At 27.2% G+C, this 24,956-nt stretch overlaps 1 protein-coding gene across 1 annotated transcript; it reads right to left on the minus strand.

Moving 5' to 3' along the window:
* Positions 1–12,447: 12,447 nt before the first annotated feature.
* On the minus strand, positions 12,448–18,255 carry LOC112685707 (coiled-coil domain-containing protein 186). Its single transcript, XM_025557662.1, has 10 exons — positions 18,055–18,255; positions 17,175–17,296; positions 16,944–17,090; positions 16,776–16,868; positions 16,496–16,681; positions 16,303–16,418; positions 16,028–16,215; positions 13,867–14,044; positions 12,878–13,166; positions 12,448–12,785 (listed from the first exon to the last, which is right to left on the minus strand). Exons 1-10 carry the CDS (start codon positions 18,140–18,142, stop codon positions 12,609–12,611), a joined length of 1,584 nt encoding a protein of 527 aa, XP_025413447.1. The 5' UTR covers positions 18,143–18,255; the 3' UTR covers positions 12,448–12,608.
* Between the last annotated feature and the right edge of the window lie 6,701 nt (positions 18,256–24,956).

Here is a 24,956-nt window from a genome sequence, read left to right on the forward strand (position 1 = left end):
TGTTTCTTATCAAAGTTAACTTTATTGAATATTTATTAATTGGTTAATATATGTTCTTGTGCATATATTATCTAATTATAAGTATATATATATTTAATATAAATTATGGTATTAGAAAAAATTATTTATAATTATTTAGATGTGTAATTAAATTGTACCTATAATAATGGGATTTCTTGTATCAAATAGATAAATTTTGTGTAATTTTTACCTATATTATTTTTAATTTTATTCAAAGATAAAAATTGTCTACATTAAGACTGAAAAAATGTATCCAAAATGGAAAAATGATTATTTCTGGTAGTGGTTTTTAGGTCATGGCATTTGAAAACAAAAATAATTTCAATTTTTCTATGGGTATTCTAAAATGTTTTGCTAGTGTTTTGTTCTTGCATTTTATGGGTTTCAAAATGTGTTGTAGATCTCGAAAAATTTGTTTTAGTGCTTTTTTTTTTTATTGTTATTAATTGTACTTTTATGGATTTTATTTTCCATAACATTGATATTTCTACATTTTTGGAAACATTAAAGACAGAATTTCCGTTTTTAATAAGTATTCTTAATTAAAATTTTGAATTATTTATATAGATAATGTTGATTTAATAATTTACCTTAAAATAATCTTGATAATAATTGCATAAAACGAGTACAATTTTTGCCATACGTATTAAGCTCATTCTATTATTATTTATAATACATATATATTGACATATACATATATTTTTTTTATGAAAAAATATTTTTTTATATGACAGTTTTTTAAGTACAAATAGAGTGATTATTCAAAATCTCTTTTACTGGAGCAATTACTATTTATTTTATTTTTTTTTTATATATATATATATATATATATATATATATATAATTATCAATGATTTCATGTAAATTATCACTGCCATTAAGATGACTGTTAATTATAACATAGTAGGCTTTAAATTTCAGTTTGACTACCTGGAATTATATTTTTAAACCTTCTTTTAATTTCCTTCAATATAAAGATGCATGTTCCTATAATTATTTATTTTCATTTAAAATATTAATTAAGTATTCCAAATCATACTTTGTATGAAGTAACTCAAACTTAATATATACTTAAATAATGTATACTGTATTTAAAGTATGTATGTTTAATTAAGTGAGCAGTTCAGATTTATATTTTAGAACAATTCAAAATGTAGTTACATCTAAATACTTACAGAAATTAAAATTTTTAACTGTGGTTTATGTAGCTTATAGTAGAAAAGATATGTCTTTTGGACTCCAATAAATCTTAATGTGTGTTGACATTTGTTTATTTAATATCTGTAATATTAAAAATACTTTTTGATAATGGTTTTTGAAAGAATTTTGTTTAAAAATAATTACTTAATTTGAATTAAAAAAAAAAAATTTTTTTTTAGTAGATAAATATGTATATATTTATACATATTATATTATATGTATAAACATAAATTATTATATTGTGATTGTATGTATTAATATAATTTATAAAAAGGCATTTAAAAAATATGTTTTTACTTTATACCCTATTCTGTGAATTGAAGTTTATACACTTATTAATAATAATTGTAAATTATGTGCATATCATCAAATAATGGTTATTGTCGGTTGGAATTACTTTATGTTTAGATAGTTAATCTTTTGTTTTATTCATAACTTATGGAAAAAATATGCTCCTTAATTTATTGAAATTTCTTTTGTTTACATAAAAAGTATAAACACAATTTTATTTATATGTAGATGCTTGGCTATTGTAATCATTATTAATTTTTTGTTGAATAATATTGATTATTGTATATTTTATTTATTTTTATCCATATAATTTAAGGCGAGAATGTAAATTATCATAAAGAATTAATCGTATCCAAGCACATTTTGAAATAAATCTAGTTAAGCGTATATGCATGTTATGTGGATATTTAAATGTGTTTTTTGAGATCCATACCTATACTTTACGCCTTAAATATGATGAACGATAGAAGCACATTTGTGGAAATCATAGTTATTTATTTATGATGGAATTCGTGAAGCTAATAACAATAAAAAACGCATTTTAACATATGTAATAAAAGTATTTTTCAGTCTAAAACAAACCTACGAAAGGACTCAGAACTTCCGTCGTCATCCTATATTCCATGATCTCTTCGGTACTGTCAAAAGTAGCAATCGTTTTCATGTGAAACGTCGATGATTAGGTATACGTGTAATAACACCCACCAAAACGTACGCGTTTGATTTCAATCTATTCCCGTTTTGTGGTTAGAAGGTATGGAAAACTGTGAACTTTCATATCTACCATCAAGAAGTCAAAATGTATTACATACCGGTTTTGATACTCGGGGTACTCGGGAAAAATTTGAAACTTGGTATGAATCGAAACCCGACGAATATGTGACTCGATTTTTACCCGTAACTCAAACCCGGAGAAAAATTAAACCCATTTTCAACTCAAACACCGGAGTTCAAATTAATATTGAAATGTAATTTAAAATGTAAAACCATGAACTAACTTGATATAAAAAACTAAAGCTTTATTTTCGGCGAACGTAAATGGGAAATTAAATGTGTGTTTTTAATTTCTATCCATTAATACCGACGATGCTGGTAGGTAGTAATACCATTGATAAAATATACTATTTACATAGGTGCAATTTGGGAGGGGCTTGGGTGTGCTTAGCACCCTCAAATATGTTTATGTTAATTTACATTTAAATACTCATTACTCATTATGTATAGAAAAACAGTTTTTATTGTATAAATATATAAATTTTTTTTTAGTTTTTTTTTCATGCCTGAGAAAACTTAAAATTTAAAAAATTACCTATTTAAAGTACTACCACATGCCGATTTAAAATCTAAAAAAGGTCCTAGAAAAAACTTTTGGACCAGCATTTTTATCCGAAAGTGTTAAAAAAATAAAATACAAACATTATAAAACCATTATATCCTTCGCTTCAATCAGAATCTAAAAGTGATCATACGAGGAAACATTTGTGTTTTTAAACAGGTAATTAGTTATATGCGCAATAAAAATATAAAATCAAAGTGAACAATTTAAATTTAGAAATATTCATATATTTACCAAATATTTTAGTAACTATTGAATTGTATGGGTTGCGGGTATTTATAACCATTAACAATCATAAAAAAGATAGAAGGGCTTCAGCACCCCTAGTTTTTTCATTGAAATTGCGCCCCTGACTATAAACCTTATAAACCTATAAACTATAAACTTAGAAAATCGTCAGTTCATTATTAAATTATCTACACGGAAATCTTTCTTCAATCATTCTAGAAAGTTTTATGTTAATCAAATATAATAAATAAATAAAAATTTTATTATTACACTGTTTCACTATTTCTTCATAGGTACATAAAATTTATAGTGTGCGATATTATTTATATTTCATTTGTATCTATGTGTTTTCCGGTGCCTAAGATTTCTATAATTATTTAACTGCATATTTAATTCCACTTACCAAAATATTTTAAAATAATAGACCTATTAATGTGCATGCCACATATGAATAATTAGTTATTTTTTATATTTTTCAATAATTCATTAGGTATATGAAATACTTTTTTTAAGCTATCTTCTAGTTTTAGCAGTAAAATTTAGTTTATCATATCATAAATCAGTAGGTAGGAATTTATTTCATTACATAAATAAAACTATCTAATGGTTTTGTATAAATTTTTTATTAACACAATTACTTTTGAGAGTTTATGACTAGAAAATTAAAATTAAAAATGATGTAATAAGTAATACTTTATTTTTGTAATGTTTATATTATTATTATTATTTTATATTTTTTTATATTTATGTAATATATATTACTTATATAATTCGATTAATTTGGTTAAATACAATTGTTGGTACTTGTATTTTCTGTAAAAGGAGTAGTTTTTGAAGCTTCAGAGAAAACTTGAAACCCTTCCCATGTACCTAACAAAATTATGATATACCTTATCATGCAAATAAGAAAAAATAAAATCCGGTTTTAACCAGTTGACCGAAATCTAAGAAAACATTAAACACGGTTTTAACCCATTAACCGAAACCCCAGTAAACATGAAACCTGATTTTACCCGGTAACCGGAACCCGTGAAAAGTCAGCCTACTTTGACTCCCTGCCTACCATTGTTACACCCGATTTGCCAAACTGTAACTAGAAGAAAAAATAAATGACATTTTTATCTGAAATTCATCTTGAAAAATGTATCCTCATGCGTCGACAATTATTATTGACTGCGTAGTGATCTAGTGATCTAAGTTTAAATTTCCGTCGTCCGACGGAATCGAGTTCAAGACCGGAAGTTCATGTTTTAATGCATTTCCATTACAGATGTCTATGATTTTGACGTATGTCACCTTCAGCTGTCTTCTCTAATGCTAGTGTCACAACCAATACAGGTATGTAGGTAGGTATATCCGTTTTTGGCGATTTCACGTCGAAGGTACGTTTACCTGTATTGCATTAAATACACCCGGTGGGAACTAAAATAATTGCTCACTATTTAACGCATGTAAAAAATGTACAAACTGTTAATTGTTTTCGTTTGTGTTGGATTGCAATTGTACTGCCTTCATATTATATTGATGTTAAATGATTTAAATTTTTTAGTTTAATTACAATCCATAAAAATATGCGAACAAAGATAATTATGTTGATTCTTTCAAGATCAGTATAAATGTTTTTTAGTATTAAATTAAATTTAAAAATAATACTTAGTTGACATAAATAAACGCTTATATAAGAAGTTTTGTTATAATAAATGTTAATACGTTTTAAAATGACTCACGGTTTATATCCGTTAGAACTACTTATTATATTTGTATATATTATACTTACTAGGTATATTGAAAATAATTTTATGCGATTTTACAAACATTTTATTTTTATTATTTGAAATAACGTTATGTTTTGAGATTCGTGTCGATACATAAAAATATACCTAGATACTTAAATAGCAAACACCTTGATGTTACTAGACTAGTTTATTTTTGTTTTATAACGTTTATATACCTAATTAAGATGTATGCGTGATAGTAAGTTTCTATGCGTGTGCAACAACAAAGACATCAATATTAGGATTTTGGTTGTGTATTAAATATCCAACGTCATTTTAGGGTTCAGTGGTTCGCAAATTAAAAAAAAATACCATTTTATCGAAATATGCGAACTGTAGTTGATATTTTTTTTTATTTACAAGTAAAAACACGGTAATCGGAAATGAAGTAAAATTAGTCGAGTAGTATGTTATGATGACTGTCAGTATGTATGATTCCATTGGTGTTGTAATTTAACGTTAATCGTGTCAAAATTTGACGGAATTAATGTTATAGTCATTACTTACGATCATATATTATTTATATATATTCACCTTGATATAAGTATGGTCGATTACAGTTAAAAAAAAAAAAAATAAAGTAAAAATATTATCTTTTTATTACCCTGTTTATAGTAAGTTGATATATTTTATATTTATTTATCAAATCCCGAGTAATTATTCTTAAATAATCTTGTGTGTAAACTCGGTACCCAAATGATATAATTGAGTAACATAGATACACTACAGTTTATTAGAGCATACATTACTTTCTATGTGAATATATTATATGTATTTTATTATTTATCTTAAGACATACGAATTAAACGTAAACCAATGCATAAATTACATGATATAATTATGCCTCTTGGTGCAAGTCTTTCAACTTCTTTTATGAACATAAGGGGGTGATTATAAGCAAAAAATGTGTACAAAACATAAAAATTATTCGGTAAACTACTATTAATTTTTTGCCAAAAATTTCAACAAAAAAAACACTATTATTTATCCACTACCATGAAATTTTCGATCAGGATCCAATTGCTACAACTTGCAAACAATACAGGTAATCAAATACTTTAAAACCTTTGATATGTTTAAATATCATCGTAAAACTTTCTGATTACAGTGTGCATATTACTATCCAAAGTTTAAATTTATAAAAGACTGTAGTAAATAGTTAGTTCAATGACTATAGTTAGCGATAATGTAATCTTGTTAAAAAAAAAAAAAATTGACTTTGCGAAATACTACAGGTACCGCTACATAATATACTTGAACGTTCACGATGAAAGTTGCATGATTATTCGTTTTTTATGGGCTCAACATAAAATATGTAGACCTATGTAGGTATCCATTGCGGTATACGACAAGCTTTGGAAATTACTGAATAGTTTAGTGAATTCTCGAGGCGTATGTTTTAAATTTAATTGAGAATTCGTTGTGTACCTATATAGTTTATTACTTTTATCGAGTAATATATTATTAATATTTATCATTTATGTATGAGTGTATTCTGTGAAATTTACATTATCTTCCTACATACGAGTAAGTACCTACGACAATATATAATTTATTCGCACAAAGATGTCTACACGCGTACAAACAATTATACGAGTATATTATTTATTTATACGTATAATATAAAAATATATTATATTATATAGTATACAAAGCAACTAAATATTTATTTAGTTCCAGAAAACCAGTGGTATGAAAAATTTTAAAGGAAAATATTCTCTGGATGTTTTACGTACGTACAGGTGAACAGAAATGATTCTACTGATTTTTAATCGGTATTTTAAATTGTAAATAATTTTGTATACTCTAGGCAGTGACGTATTTTTATTCTTTTTGAGCTTTTTTTTTTTTTTTTTTACAAGTATTTCTAATTACAATTTTATTATTTTATTTTTGTATGAATGTTTTATACTCTTTAAAGTATCATAGAAGAAATAATTAATTTTTCTTATAATTACAATTATCAATTTAAAACTGTTGTCATCGGTGTTTAATGTCTCGGCTCGGTGTGTACAATTTCTATATGTATACAACTAATAATTCATATTAATCATTGGTATTGTTTTACTCTTTCCGATCAGAGAATTTTACGTTCGTTTGTGCCAGCTTATAATTCCAAATACTAGTCGATTAGACATAATAACATTCAACATTTCCGTTGTACTTATCCTGCGGTAATTTTAACGGATACAACCATTTTATATAGTTTAGTGTAAAAAGCTTTATTGGACTAGTTATTACACGCACATAGGCGTGCACAGACTTGTATTTCGAGGGGTGCCTTCAATAATTTTGGGCCTTATCTTAACAAAACGTGTAAAAGGTATATTTAAAAGATTATAACGTATAAATAATTTAATAAATATAACTAATTTTTGTTTAATACTGTGTTATATGAGTCCCGATGAATATGTTTTCCTTGAATCTTGTATGTTTTTTTTTAGGTAACTCAAATTATTTATAATTTGTACTTTTGGAGTAAATTATAACTGTTATATTATCATAATAAGTTTTCGCACCAAAATTTAGAACATTTTGTTTTTCATTTTTCTTAGTACAAAACATCATTTATTTACTATTAAATATTTTAGAATAAATTTAGTTTAATTTGAGCAACATCAGTTAAAATACGGCCCCCTAACTATGAGAATTAAATTGTAGGGCTCCATACAAAACATTATTAAAATGCCCGGGCACACTCGGCACCCACCATGCGCACACCAATGACATGCACATAAGTATATTTCTATCCGTGGTCCGAAGGAAGTCATAGAAACGTACAATTTAAGTTAAAAGAGTAAATAATGTACAGTATTGAGTATTACCATCGTACGTCAATTTCGTGTCCAACACATAATTAATTACATACCATCACTCAAATTCAAAAAAATATTTAACAGAATAAATAAACAAACAGCAGTTCGGTTGCGTACCACTAACACCAGTGGCGTATTCTATGTTTTATTTTTTTTGAGCTGCCTTACTATTTGTTTTTTAGACCGACAACGATATTATCGTTCACGTGGTTTTTTTTCCGATCACCCGTGGGAAGCAAGACATTATAGCTATAGGTACAACAATTATAATATACCTTCACAGTGGCGTATCCATGGGGGGGGTTTGGGGGGTCAGAACCCTCCCATGAAACCTAAGATAGTAAATTAACTCTTACATGAGACACGGTTTTTTTCTTTAACATTTTTATATTTTAGAATTTTGACTTGGAAATCATATTAATAGTTTGTATAAACACTATAAACGTATTATACACACGCTGCACACACACACAAGTCATAATATTTAGATACTTTGCTACTACTTTGATAATTTTTGCTTGGGAACATATTATTTAGGTTTTCTACAACGGTTGATTCTAAATCGGTCGTCTGGTCCCGATAGTTGAGATAAAAGCGATATCATTGTCTCTATTAAATGTTTATTTTGGGTATACCTATTGCATTCGCGGCTCGCTTATCATTTAATAATACAAGCACCTTATTGTGTAAAACCATTGATTATAGAATAGATCTATTCTATAATCAATGGTAAAACTAATAGTTATTATATAGTTATAATTAATAGTTGGTCGTTGCCCGTTGGTGTTTCACTGTTTTACTTACTACTCGTTTATATTTGGCATTATTTATTTATTTATTCGTTTATATTTGACATTTGTATTCCATTACATTTATTTTATTTTAATTTGACATAATTCTAGGACGTTTAAACATTCTATGATGGTAAGATATTTTTAAAATTTAATTTTTAGTATACCTAAAGTGATTGGACTGAAAATATTCTAATATCTAATACTTATGTTTCTATATTAATTCCTAGGTCCTAAATTGTTATTATTATTATAGGCAAATTTTCTAACAAATAAGCAGACTAGAAAAATTAATTATTTTTTTTTACCTAAGTTATAAAAACTAATGTCAACCAGACTTAAAAATACCGATATCAATACAAATAGTAGTCAAAATGATTGTGATAAGATTAAATATGTATAAATTTGCTGAACCCCCCCTCCATAAAAAGCTCCTACGCCACTGTACTTTCATATACACTTTTCTACTAGAACTTTGTTTATACACAATACAAATTACATTTTATAATTTTTGATTTATACGGCTTTAAATACTACTCTAGAAAAACATTTGTTTACTTGAAAATCTTGGTTTCGGAATATTATAGTAGGTTTTTTTTTGTTGATAATTTACGTGTTGGCGTAAAGTGGTTATTTGCATTTCATATTAATTCACTAAACAAATATACAACGTACTGGAATTCGAACACCACCACCTAAATTGTACACGCTAATCTTTATATATTTTTATAGTGTAAAATCATAGCTTTCAATGTTTCGCTGTCAATCAGTCCTGCATCGGAATCCTATAGCCGAAACCCTAGGAGTAGGTACCACTACCACCAACTGATCAAACCAACATCCACACATCAACTGTTGGTGCGTAAAATTGTTCGTATTAAAATTACGAAGTTATTTCATAATATGTCCATCACACACATGGGTGCATGTTATTTTTAGATTTTAGTATTGGGATATTTTATTTATTCATTTTGCCCAAGGAATAAAACATATTATCTTTAAAACAATTACACGACCACAATTTTCTCTTACCCACTCTCCTCCGGTTCAAATAAGTGATGGACTCGGATGTGTACAGTGACTCCGAGGTTTTATCGATACTCGTAAAGCACAACATTAATCTAAGGCTATGGTAATTCATTCGTAGTCGATCGCGCCGGACCGCACGATTTTCTTATCGTACACCAATGTATGTTCAACTTTGAAACCGACATTAATTTAGTTTTGGTTATGTTTCCGGCAGTTCGTATGGGAATTTGTGCACAATTTTCATGTGAAAATTATCAACGCGACGTGGTTAAACAACATACTGATACTTTATTATCGGTGTGCGCGCGATATGCTTGAATTTGGTTTTTATTATTTTGTGGTTGCGTCCCCTTTGATACGCCAGCAATGCGTCACGTAAAACGTATAGTGCACCACCGTCGTTGAACCTACGTCTACGTAAACGTCGAGCACTGTCGACAAGACGGAACTGCACGAGACTATCTATAATGTATAAACCATACTATAGTATAGTATAGTAATTTTTTGGTGTTGAGTTAAACTATAATTATAATTAGAGAACAGATAAAATAAAAATTTTGGACCCCCCCCCATAAAAAATTCCTGGGTACGCTCCTGGTATGAGACCAAGGAACATTCGGTTTTGGATTATTTTCCGACGATTTCAATTCATGCAATAACCATATTATAATTTAAGAACGGATCGTATACAATATTTCTAAGAAAAACCTTAAATGTTTCGAAGATCTGTGCCCGGATGCATGAATTTACATTCTGAATACGAATACTAGTTCAGGGGTTGAAAATAGTTGGCACGTATTTGTGATCAGCAAGCTTGCACGTTTGAAGCAAACCCCTGGGTTCTATTCCCGTACAATTTTTTACACGCACACAGAAATCGGCTGTAATACATCAGCAATAGTGTTTGGCAGCGAATTCGCTACAGCCTGATGAGTTAGGTGATAACGTAGATCGGCTATGTACGACCGGTATTAACGTGTCGTGTATTGAACTTTAATTTTGTTATAATTAACTCCATTAAGTGTTTAATATCAGTTAGTAACCAGATTCAAGCACTACGTTAGTAAGTTAAGGCTATTAAAATACGAGCGGTTATGGTGATTTAATTTGGAGGGTACGTGAAACAAAAGTGACAGAATCGCAAATTACAAACAATCAACAGAACCTCACGTTCACATCACAGAAATATTAATAAGACAATTTTCAGAACAAATTGATAATTTCGTTTTTATTTTTTTCGAAACATTCGTAGGAGATACTGCTGAAAAATACAGTCACAGTTCATCGGTTTTGAAGATCATCGCGTGTCGACTTGTGAAAATGGCCATTATATTTTGTAAGAACATCAACATCGATAGTGACAAGAATCGATACAGCAGGTCACCTAATTTAATTTTGTTGTGATACTATTCTTGTAACATACTTCATGGGTATGGATTATTTCACTGGTTGTTTCGCGATCGAAAAATTGATTAATTTGCTATCAAACCGTTTTAACCGTGTTCGGTATAAATAATAATACTAATTAGTAATTAAATGCATGTACAATGCCGTCGTCGTGAAGCAAAAGTAATAGCGTTTGCTTGTCTTTTGGTGATATATATCACAAATCTGTATTACGTATGTTTCTCTTCTCACGAGTAAGATGCACTATGCATAATTGCGTACAAGTAATGTTTTTTTTCTTGTAATAATTTTTTCAAACAGTTCTCCGATCGCAGAACGGTTGTAGAAAAATTATCAATAATCTAGTTTTTAATGGTATTAAATTATATTAATAATATATTATACTTCGACCACTAACAAATCTTTTATAGACATATGTTTGAGAAGCCCTGTGGTTCTTAATGAAAACAACATTCCGTATGTTTCTCATTAATTGGTGTGATTTTTCATTATTAGGTAGGTATGTTTCAATTACTTTATTTTTTGCGCGACTACTTGTGGTTATAACTTGATCCATGTGTTTTAATAAGCTAAGACTTAATAGTTTTCAGTAGTTTAAATTTTTATTAAAGTTGTTATGTATTTAAATGTAATATACCTAGTGAATATCGGCCGGATTAAAAGCAAATTAAAACAAACCATTAAATTCTATCATTTTTAGGTGACGATTCCCAATTAAAAATAATTACACCTAAATATGTTTCAAATACAATTTTTTATTTGAGAATCACCGAAATTATTTGAATTGCTTCACCCTTAATGTGTTCTTGGTTCGTTTAAATGAATCCAACCATTAATATTGCTATTAAATTAATTTTTCAGCATTCAATAAACACTTTGATTGTTTAATGAATTCAATGACATATCAATATCATAATAAATTTAAATAATTTGTCTGTTAAAATGGCCGGTTAATTTCTATAGAAAATAGTCATTAGCGTTAAATTAGTTATTTCCTGCAATGGTGTGTTCAATATTTTTCTGGTTCACCAAGCGAATCGTCTGATTTATATATTTACTTAAAATTCTTTATAACCATTTTTTGTTTTTTTAATTATTATACTATTTTTTCATTACAATCTTAAATTTATCGTATATTTATATAATACCTATTCATAATCAATGTGTATTAATATTTATCCATCTATAAAGAAAAACGGTTTACCTGTGTTTATTTTTGTTTTACTTCTGATGGACATTATTCTGTTATTTTACCAATTTTTTCGAAACTGGTAACAAAAACGTAATTATAATAATATTAAGTTTATGTTTCGTTTAAATATTGCGTACATAAATATTGATGTATGTAAAAATATTAGTTATATTAATGTTCATTAGTTAAATCATTAAATAAAATATTTATTTTTTACGTGGACAAATTAAATATTTTATTTCAGAAAAATTAAACCAATAACATTAATAGCAAGGCATGTTTATAAAATGTCGTTTTTTATTATGGAACTCATAAATTAAAAAAAAAAGTTCATAATAATGTACAAATATTAGTGATCAGCAATATAAAACTCTTGCGTCTATTTATTATTTTTTTATAAAATGTTATGTTATACGTAAAAAAAAACCATAGGTACCGAAATATATTTTTCTAAGAATCTAAAATATATTCGACTGTACGAGAATAATCTAAGTTATTAATTTGTCTAACATTGGTCGTCGATCAAACTCTTTGTGTTGCACCTCTTGGTGATTTCATCCCTTTTTTCTTACTTTTAGAGTCGACCATTATTTGCGCTTGTTTTTTGATCAAATATCTATTTGGAACGGGTTTTTCTTCTTCGTCCTTATTCGCCGATTCCACAACACTGTCTTCCAATGACCACAGCGTCGCCACATCCTTAAACAATACACGCAGTTTAATTTATGCATAGGTAAATAAAACTACTAAAAGTAGCTATACGAATAATTAATAGGTACATTGTTTTTAACCTTTTCATTTGAATTACGTTGGTTTTTATCAACTACTCCGGCATTTCTAATCACTTTTTCGTATTTGGTTTGTAAAAGGCATATCAACCAGTCAGCTTTTTCGATACTTGGACATTTGTCCGGCACCGGAGCGTTATCCGCTTCTTTTAATTTAATGCACAAATCATATAGTCTGGATAAGGTCAAGTTAATCTGACCGGACAATTCAGTCCTATCTTTTTGTAAACGTGTAAGTTTTTCCGTATCCTCGATTATTTTTTGTTTGAGAGTTTCAATTTCTTCGTCGTTTCTATACAATCGTAAAATAATAATAAAAAATAAATAAAAATATTTAACATGCGGTACATTATTGCGTTATAACTCATAACTCGATAGAAATAGTAGAAAATCGGTAGCACATGATAATATTGTTATTGTATGTTAGGAAATTATAACTTTTTTTTAAAAGGATTTTCAGATACTTCAGCAAGATTTTGATATTTTAAAATATGTTTTTGTTCATTTACATTATGACTTTAAAACTTATTTAGAAAGAATTATTATTTGTACAAAATAAGTATATTCTTAACTGAGTGAATTATTGTTGTATTATTATTTATATATTTATTATTATACACTCTTGATTTTTTTATTTGATTAATATTCACATAAATGTTTAACTGATTAATATGTTGAACATTTAAATTTTATTTCTAGTCAGTATGCCTATACGTATATATATATATGTATTAATATAATACTATACATACTATTTACAGAACAGTAAGATTTATTTTTAAATGAATAATTATTTTATAGTGGATTTCCTGTAACTCAAACCTCGTTAATTCGAAATTCTCGATACTTTGAAAGAAAATAAATTGCTATAGAAGTTGTTTAAGTAACACTTAATTTTACTTAATAAATAATAAATTGGAAAATTCGATTTTTTTTTTTACTTTTTCAAAAAACTCAAGTATATACGAGTATATATATATAACTTAACGTACTGTTCTTTGTCTTGAGCGTCAGAAAACCGACATTGTTCAAATTCTTCATTAAGCTGTTGGCATTTGAGTTGTAGTTCTTTTTTTTGTGTTTCTGTAGTGGTTTTTAAAGTAGTAAGTCTATCTTTAGTCTCTTTCTGCGATACAAACTTTTTTCGTACGTCTTCACTGTCAATGGAGCCTGAATAGAAGACGTGAAAATATTGTTAAAATAAAAATATTCATGAAAGAAAAAATTGGTATTTATTAGATGAATGATATTGGTTATGTTTAAATATGAGAACAATAGTCGTAATAGAATCGAATTATGATTTTAAATAGAGTCATTGTATTGCTATATTTTATGTTATAAATTTTATTTAAAGTCAAAATATATTTACTTATAGTTTTGAGTTAGTTAGCGCTAGTATGCCAAGATTTTTAAAAAATAAATAACTTAGTTTAATAATAATATTAATAAACCATTATTTTGTTATAAAGTGTCTAGTTGTATCAGTGAACATGAAAAAATAACTTCATAAGAATATAAAGTTTTAAAGATGTAAAAAAATTACCTAGAAATTATCAATTTTACTCGTAACACAAAAATGATTTTACTCACTACAGTTAACAATAATTAATATATTTTTTAAAAACGAATGTTAATAAGATTTTGAAAAATTTAATGAAAAATAGTCTTTTTTCAATAACATTTGTTTTAATTTTTCAATAAATTAATAGATTTACAATATTTTTTTTTCTTTTTAGTTTCATTCGTTTCAATGACATAATTAAGGGGTGTTGAGAGGATATATTCCAACTTAGAGCTTAATGTTTCTAATGTTTTGGAATATTCTATATTTTATTATTGCATTGTTTGTGTCATCGTGTACCTATATGTTACTGGTAATGTTATTACATTTACATGTACAAATGTTTAACATTTGGTTAATGTCGGCATTATCCGTGCATGTTGGTTAATGTGTAATTTTTCGTATATGATCTTGAAATACAATGCTATCCGGATAATGTAAAAAAAAAGTTTTTATTAACATTCAGTTCAGTGTGACAATTATAAATCTTATATAATGTCTTAATTGGACGATGTTTTTATTATAACTTTATATGTTAACAAATACAATACAAAATGCCGATGTGTAGTTAGTCGGTTTTCACATGTGGTATTCATGAGTGTAATATTTTATTTTAATTTTTTTTTATTTAATTAAAATGGAAAAAAAAACATAATTTTATCATTTATTTGAAAAATTGTGTTCTGATAAATTAGAAGATAATTTATTTTAAGAAATTAAATTAAAAATATAATAAATTAATTGAAAGGTAGCAAAAAATTTTCTCGTTAGATGTGATATGTTTATTTATTAAAAATAATCTATAATAACTATTTACTAATTGTGTCTTCCTCTATTTGATTTTCTTTTAATTGATATTTTGATATTTCAAAAATTACACATAAGTCAACATGCATGGATAATGTCGAAATTAGCCAAACGTTAACATTACCTATAACATACATTTTTTAAAAAAAAATGTAGGAATTTAAATTTAATTTTATAAAATTCTGAAAATATCTATGTATATCATTTATAATAGTTATAAATATAATTTAATATTAATATAGCTATTATATAAATAATTATGTTCTTTATAAAGCATAAGGTTTTTTTCGAATTTAAATTAATAGATTTTACTACAAAATTTTAATTCCTTCTCTTTTAAAAAGCAAAATCTTAATTATGCCATTACTTCTTATAGTTACAAATACTATCAGTTTTTCATATAATAGTTTTTATATATTGAAAAGTACTCGTATATTGTACTTTAAAAATAAATGTATTCGAATTTCTTTATATTTAATTTTTCTTTCATTTTCAAGTATCGCCTAAAAATAAAATAAACAAAAAAATTGTAAATTTACAATTTTTAAGACACATTTTATATTTAGATTAATCTCAATTCAAAATGATTTTCGAATGGGATGATCGCTGCATCCTATTTATTCCATCCAAATGACCAATTCCATCCAAATGACCAAGTGTAAAATAATAATACATTAATTCGTCATTATGGAATGGATTAAAGCGTAATCGACATAAGAATCATCCTTCGTTAAACACTGAGTGTCTATTTTATGTCAGTGTCTTACTGACGTAAATCATTATACCAGTGACTTGTTTTAGTTTGAAGTATGGTGTGTCAGAAATTTCTTGACTGTCCGATGATCCGTTATCTCCCAATCGCTGTTCTTCCGAAGAACTCGGAATCGAATCTTGATGTATAGGTCGCTGTCCCGGAGGAAATATTTTTCGTTCCAATTTTTCCAGTTCCGTTTTTCTTTCTTCCACTTGAGCTCTATACAAAATATAATTTCAAACAATATATTTTATTCTTTTAATTACAATAATTATACATTATCGTCAATGCGATTTTTATACTCGCCTGATTTGTTCTACTTGTCTTATACGAAATTTGGCTATATTAGCCGCATTCGTTTTTTTTTTCTGTAAAACTAATCGAGTTTTGTCTCTCGACTTAATTGCTTCTTCGTTGATTTTCTTTGCGAAATTAAATTACAAATGTGTAAATCAACATGTATGTATACACGGACTAAATCATTAATGATAAATTATACTTCTAGCCGTTGGATTTCACATTGCTGTATCTTAATTGTTTTTTCTAATTTATTCAGCGTAGACTCGAATACTACCGAATCTTCCAACAGCCGATTCCTGATTGATCTATATTTGCGCGTCACATGCGATGCTTCCATTCGGCTCATCTCTATTTGATGCGATCGATTTTCAAGCACCGAAAGCGTCTGTATAATTACAGGGCATGTGTTTGTTACCGTTAAATACAATATTGAAATTTAGATGTAAAAAATAAAAATAATAATAAATATTATTATATACTTTTGCCGTATTCAAATCCTTGTCTAGAGTAGATGTGATCATTGATCGCATGTCACTCCATTTGCTGAACAAGTCGTTCAACTTGATCCTTTTCTATAAAACCGCAGTCAAGAAACTCATAAAATTAATCTAGGGCACAACTAGTTATTATATTACTTGCACTATTACCTGTTTGATATCATGTCTAATTAGATCTGTTTTTTTCTTCGTGTCGATCAGTTTCATATCCAAAATATCTAACGCTTCGCGATATTTTTTCCTCTTTAAAACCGCGATTTTTTCATCCTTTTTCGTATCTGGTAACGCGTCTACGCACTATAATAATATGTTACTGGATTTTTATTTATTTATTTTTTCTCCGTCTTATATAATCATATCAAAATATTTTTATCGGCTTACCGTCGATTCTTGTCTTTTTATTCGATACAATTCTCTGATATCGTTTTTTAATACTTGAATCTTTTCGTTGTTTTTCTTCCTTTCTTCTTCACATTCTTCATATTGCGCTTTTTTTTGACCCTCTAAGGTACATGAATAAAAATAATAATATTAATTCATGCGTGTGAAATACAGTTTTAAATTTACTATATCAATTGGATAACAGAATTTAACCTTAGTTGTAAAATAAATCAATTATTCATTTTGAATTAAATTTGGTTTAAATAAAAAATAACAAGGAAAACATTGAAATTATTATTTATAGTTGATGAAATAATGTATTATATCAAATAAGTATTATGTGTAGTTCTATACTATCAATAAAACACTTGAGTTTGAAATCAAGAAATGTTCTGTTGGTGGTTAACCACATATAACTAGTGCTGTTCGATTTGTATTATAACACTATTTTATGGCCAATAGTTTCTGTGAGCTATGTGAAAAAAATAATTGTACAAGTATAAATAAAACATAAATATATTTTTGTTAAATTTTGGTAACAAAACTGTTACTTTAATTTAGAATAAACTAAACAAATAAAAATAATAAGTCATTAGTAAATTGTGAATCAATATTCACCGAAACTTATATTACTATAACATTTTATTTTATTCTAATTTTGTAAATAGTATACAAGAATTCATAATAATAAATAATTATATGCATTTTGAAAATTATATTATATTATTTATTTATTATGATCTGTATATTACAGTGTAATTAGTGTATGTTATAATTTTCGTTTATATATACTATTAGTGATTTTTAAAATTGTTTTTGCTAATATTTAAGAAATACTACATTACATATATTATAATATTATATATTTACGAGTACTTACCAGAAAGTTGAATTTTTTTTTTAAACTCATTTATATTTTTATTTAGCTCTTCAGTAGGTACTGAAGATTTATAACGTTTACTCGGCATAATTATAATGTTTTTTTATTTGCTAATTTTTTTTTTTTAACTTTTATTATAATAATAACTATACAACTATGGTCTATTATTCACTGGTGACTGTGCGATCTAAACGCTTAAATAAAATTATTTTTTATTCGCACTCGTTTGCAATTGGTGTATAGCAAGTAGTTTGATCAATAACAGAACCGTGAAGAATTACCCTTTCCTGATATTTTCATTGCCTACAGTATTTTTTCAGGGTAAGTACAGTTCCACTAATTTATATTGTTCGATATTTTATTTTTGGCACGAAATGATTTGTCTCTTAAATTACCATCGATTTATTAATCAAATAAATAGGTAAAGAAATATATACAATACATTAATATAAGTAGGTATAGTTTATAATAGGGAAGAATTGCAATTCCTAAAAATAATACAATAGAGTTGATGTATTATTGAAATACAAGGATGATGTGTATTGAATATTATACGTGATGTGGTCAATTATATATATGTATCAAAAACATAACGCCCATTACTTAACAAACGTGATTATATATTTATAAAATAGCCATGTTATAGTGAATGTTTAACTCCAGATGGTGGCTATTCGTTTACTGCAGTTTTTTTTCGTTAATTTATTATTATCATTGTACTATATTTTATAAAAATCGTATTTACATAAATATATTAAAAAAAAAAAAAAAAACAGATAGAGATATTATAAAACTGGTTTTAAATTAAGTATAATTTAAAAATCAGTACGCTAGAGAAATATTTTAAAGTAGTAAATACATTTGCATATACGAGAAATGTTAAAATGTTATACAATCCGAAAAGTAAATGGTACTCAAATGAGAACTTAATTAGTCCGTTCTTTTACTTAGTCCTTAACTGGTTTATATTTCACGTATAGTGATATAAATTATTATAATTAAAACACATTAGTGTTAAAATAATTAAAACCTAGTGTTACAAAATAATTTTTATTTTCATAAATTGTGCTGAGACCTATGAATCATGAAATCATTGATAGGTTTTGAATATTATAGTGCACTCAGTCGCTATAGAACAGATTGTAATGCAATGTGAACCATATGGCAATGATATGGAATATAATACCAAAATGTAATGGTTATACCGTTGCAGTGTATTGCCATGAACAGTAGCGCATGTAGAGCCATTGGGCATTCTTATTTGTTGCTTGATGTTCTAGGTTCATAAATATTAATACGCAACACGTCTTTCAACTAACTGATCGAGGCGCTGCCGGGGACAAGTACAATAATGAATTTTTGTTTAGAACACAAGAGAAAAAAAGAAGAGGTTCAGATAAATCGACAATGCATACCTATCTGAACACTGTGTATTGAAACGAAAAACGAGTTCGTTATTCCTTGAAACAAAAACGTCACAGGTAAATAAATATATATTTAGGACCTTAACGGTTAGCATACAACTTAAAAAATTACATTCTCCCATAGTACATAATATTATATGAATACAAAATGATTTAATTAATATCTATTGTATTATGGTCTGAAGTAATGTTTTTTTGTTATATTAGAAACACGTGTAGATACAACTTTGTCTCCACGCGCACGTGTACATCATGTGTAAGGACGAGTAGATGTAATTTTTACTCTCTAAATGGAATAACTCATCATAGTAATACTAATTTGGTGATTTTACTCGAAGACACGTCTATGTATGTGAATAATAATAATAACATCTGCTAAAAAAAATATTAAACAACTCGTGAAATCGTTTTAATATTAAATTCGAAATGAATAATTAAAACATTTTTTTTTCTAATAAATATTAATTGGTATACATGTTTCAGTTATAAAACCATACAATTTTAATTGTTGGTAAAAATAATATAGTACATCTTCAATTTATGTATATATTATTTTTATGTTTTTAATTGATTCTCTAAAAGCTCGGCTAAGAAAGATAGAAGAGTTCATTATATATTATGATAAAAGTGAATAGTCATCACTGATTGACCATACCAAAAAGATAAATAGAAGCAATACCATTAAAATTAATATTTTATTAATAATAAGAAAGCAAGAACGAAAAATGTATACAAAATTAAATTGAAACAAAATTTGTTGTTATATAATGGTTATTTTATATTAAATAGTTGTAAAATAAAAAAGATGAGTGTTAAGTTGTTTAAATGATTTAAACTTTTTATATAATTAAGTTTCAATAATTTTACAAAATTTAAAACCCATATCAAGTGGGTTATATTGACCAAATGTAGTATACAAGTAGTTAGTAGTATGAATTGAAAAGAGATTGATTATTATTTAATATATAACCGAATCAATTTAATCTATAACAATTATAAATTAGTAATAATATTATGGCATAATACATATTATATATTATTATATTTATATTTTATTAATTTGAATTACTTAGTATCATTGTTAATTATATTAGTATATTATAAATTGGACATTGTCCGTTTACATTTTTAAAAACAAAATATTGAAATGTTTAAAAAAAAAATTATGTAAATTGTTTAAATATTTGGATAAAACTAATACGTATATATTAGAGCAGCGGTCGGAAACTGGTTAATCTTTAAAAGTTGACACTGGATCGTTAATACGATAAATCTTACTTTATTAATAATTTTTATAATATTAAAATTTAAAATGATTTTTTTTTTTTTATTTATGAAACTCTGATTTTAGTTTTTTTTATAATTAATTTATTAATAATTATTTTAAAACAATACAGTAATAAATAAAATCCACATAATAAATAATGTTATAAAATACATTTTTTTTCGACACTTCTTTTATTTTTTATTTAATCTTTCGGATTCCAAAAAAACATTACTTGCCAATCCATGGTATGTACTCGTATAACATAGTACTAAAATTGCTATTAATTATAAATTATATATTTATATATATATAATTATATTAATTAGAATATAATATTCATAATTGTAATAATACCAACTCAACGAGATACATATATGTTTTAGGAAAAATGATAGGTTCCAAGTACAGAAAATATACGTGATTACGATAATTGAATTCAAAAACAACATAAGTCATGAAATTGAAACAGACGTAAATAATTTAATAATCTCAGAAATTTTAATTATTTTCTTTCCCCCTCCTATTTACAGATTTATTTACAGGCAGGGACGTCTGCAGGGGGCCAGCGAGGGCCATTGCTACCCTGAAATTTTTTTATGTCAATTACAATATGAGAAGTTTCTTTTTATATAAAGCCGTTTCCAATTCGTATCGTGTATATTTGATCAAATAAAGTTGTTTTATGCTTATACATATTTGAACAAATAGTGACATTTTATACCTATTTACTTATAGAAGTTTTAATTTTTATAATATTATTAATGATTGTTATGAAAGATCTGTGTTAAATCTTCCCATGGCTAATATTTGCTTACAACTTTTTTTGTTCCATCTCCTCCCTCCAAACACTACATTTCGACGGACGTCCCTGTTTTCAGTGTCTGTTCAGTAGTTATTTAGTTATATGATTTTAAATGGTCTACATTAGACTGTAAATCATTGAATTAATATAAAACTTTTTCGATTTCGTTTTGTAAAAAAAAGACAATGATATTTGTGTTGTATTTGTAATAACCGATCCAATAGTAATCAAGACCTCGGGAAAAACACGAATCATTTACTAATGTGTACAGTCAATAATTGCAGATGATAGGAAACCCTTAATACGGCGGACATCGTCGACCTCGTTGATTGAAGCAATCGAAAACTTCAGGTCCGCACTGCTACGCCGTTATTTGGCATACCAATAATATGGCACACATAATAGCGTGTAACGCATTATATTGTATCAACTCTCCGGCGTACACGGGTACCTACACCATTCGCACGTATGTAATTGCCGTAATTCGATATGAGTCATGTAGCCGATAATCGGAACGATCCGAACGAGACCGGTTTTAACGATACACGTATAATAATGCGAACGAAATTAAATAAAATCTTGTGCCGTACGTACCTCTGATGTCCAATGCTCGACCGGCGAAATTATAATTTAATTATTGAGCAAACAATTATTGTTATTATATGATGCGTCGTGATACGCGGAAAATTAGCTTTTAGAACGGTAATAATTAATGTCCACGGTTTTAACGGAATAAGAACCGTACGGTACGCGACAAATAAAAGATTTGTCAAGTTAATCGTGAAATGAACGCAATAAAAACGTAATATGGAATGGTACGCGTGTGTATTTGTAAGCAAACGGGAATGGTAACAATTATGTATAAAATTAAAATCACTGCGCATATTGTAATGATGATAATGTTAAATGTTATTTATCGTGGTCATTTCATATTTTTCTTCGCCGTTCTATTTCGTAAAGTGTTCTCTAATCATCACCATAAGTTGTATAATATGTAAATACTTTGATCTTCATTATTTTCTAAACAGAAATACACTTTATGGCCGTAGGTGTTTTTAAAACGATAATGTAGTATAGGTGTGTGAGTGTGAGTGTATTTATATGTATATTTTTTTTAAATAAAATTATGTATAGCCCTGCCGTAAATGTACCCGTACGACGAATGGTACGATATGAAAATGTGTGTTATGACGTTCAATAACAATTCAACAATATATAATATTTCGAATTCGATTTATATAGTATATTTATTTCGTCAAACGACTGCAATAAAATGAAATCCAATTTGTTCACGACTTATGCACAGTTTACCCCTGTAATTTATTGTGTTATGGAGAAACAAACTGAATATTTGAGAAGTTCAGGAAACTGAAGATTACGTTTTTTCTGTATCCGATGTTTCTGATATTGAAATTGATTTTGATTTCTGATATGTCGAGGAAAATGATCTCCCTTTTGTATAGTGTATATTATAATGTATGTAGTATATATAACATACCCAAATGCGTGAATAAACTAATTATTCAGCAATTGAAAACAATTTATATTACGTCGGTCAAAAATACCAACAACATCTCTCATTAAAGATTTCAACACAACACCTCTCCAGGGTTAATTTGCTTGCTTTGAGTTATCGTTCGAAGACTCGGCGGATACACTATTAACATGGGGATGAGTTCAATGTGCTTTTCAAAGTCGAATCAAATAACAAGTGGTGTTCGATGTGGAAACCATGCAGTAGTATTATTGTCGAACCACCGATCTGTTGATATTCGGCCACCGACGTTTGTGTACCGTGTAGCCATGTGCTAAAAGTCGGTTTACTTACACGGTAGTTTAATAGGCGGTACACTGATCTACATGTCTACTGTTCAAGTACTTACTGTACATGCCTACTATCTATATCGCGATATTTACACTGTTAGCAGTGCAAAAGTCGTTTGCACACGATTGTATTTGCCCGTGAACAGCGTTTTCCGAATCGCGGCGGATCCTATGTTGCTTTTTTTTAATCGATACGACATGACACCTTGATATCGTCACTGTTTGCTTGTTTATTTTAAACAAAATTCACCCATGGTAAACAATGAAAATGATATTATGTTAATTGCGTTGGTTTTTGAACAATCAAATTCCTGGGCTCCATTCCGCAGACATATAAATCTATATGATTGTGAAAAATACGATACTACGTGAGACTTTAAAAGTAACAGCCGTCGAATATCTGGATGCGAAATTACAAATTTAAATTGGTCGTAACTTGTATTTGGATTATTATTGCTGAGTTGGTTATGATAGCTGCTATTAGATTCGGAGTAATACGAAAACATTGCTGGTTTTATTTACTACATACGTGATTGCATACGATTTCAATGAGTAATTTATCAAAGATAATTTCGAGACCACAAGTTCAGGTCAGTACACGTGATCTCAAAAAGGCGGTTAAATTAAAATTTCTGATTATTTTTTTTTTTTCAAAAAACAACATTTTATACAGGAAATGTTGTGCCAATAATTTATTAAATAATCATACACATCCATTAATATTAATTATTTTAAAGAACAAGTAAATTTTTTTTCACAAATACTTAAATATCAGTTACTCGAAAAGTAACTTCAATATTCTCCATCAACTGATTAGGTCCATTGAATAATACATCAATCCATTAGTAAATATTTGTGTAATGAATTTATTATTATCAGGTATGATAAAAATTATATTTTTCCGTTGGTTGAATACAATTAAATTTCGATTCCAATCAATAAAAATAACATTTTATTTTTTAAATTGTTTTATTTTGGAAATCTGTTTGGAATAATGAATTTAATTGATAAATAATCCAAGTACATAAAATTAAAATACAATATATTTATTGACTGATCACTATAGAGTCAAAACTCCCACACCGATTCATTGGACATGTTGAAGGAATGTACGTAACCAATAAGCACACTAAGAAATTATTTTTCTAAAATTTCATTTTTAAGGGTCAAAACAGTTTTGAACTCTGAGCTAGATGTGTATACTTTTTCACTTTTCGATTACATAGGAAATATTTTTGTTTTATTAATTATGTTGGTCTTAATAATTACCGATTGCGGTGTACGAGTATGTCATTTAATAAAAGATAAATAAAAAAAATTAATACAGTTTACGATGCACATTTTTCTGCCTAAAATGTATACTTAATTGAAATAGTAATATTACTCTAATCAGTGAAATATCTCCCAGGCGAAGCCGCGGGTATTTCAGTGAATAATAGTATAAAAATAAGAAAAACATACCAAAAAAGAAACTTTCCAGCCAGTAGGTACTTTGTTGGGATAGTACCAATGTAAAAAGAACATGGTTTTAAAAGGAAAGCGGAAGAAAAATGGAAACTGTGACCATGCGCATTAAATGTTCAGC

The sequence above is a fragment of the Sipha flava genome, unplaced genomic scaffold (genome assembly GCF_003268045.1).
Source record: "Sipha flava isolate LNK unplaced genomic scaffold, YSA_version1 288_pilon_pilon, whole genome shotgun sequence".
Lineage (NCBI taxonomy): Eukaryota > Metazoa > Arthropoda > Insecta > Hemiptera > Aphididae > Sipha > Sipha flava.

Bases quoted from the DNA above. Each gene is read 5' to 3' on its own strand.
- LOC112685707 (XM_025557662.1), bottom strand. From the start codon at position 18,142: ATGCCGAGTAAACGTTATAAATCTTCAGTACCTACTGAAGAGCTAAAT. The intron at 17,297-18,054 runs GTAAGTACTCGT...CATGTACCTTAG, and splicing joins AAAAAAAATTCAACTTTCTG to AGGGTCAAAAAAAAGCGCAA. The intron at 17,091-17,174 runs GTAAGCCGATAA...ATATTATTATAG, and splicing joins TAAAAAGACAAGAATCGACG to TGCGTAGACGCGTTACCAGA.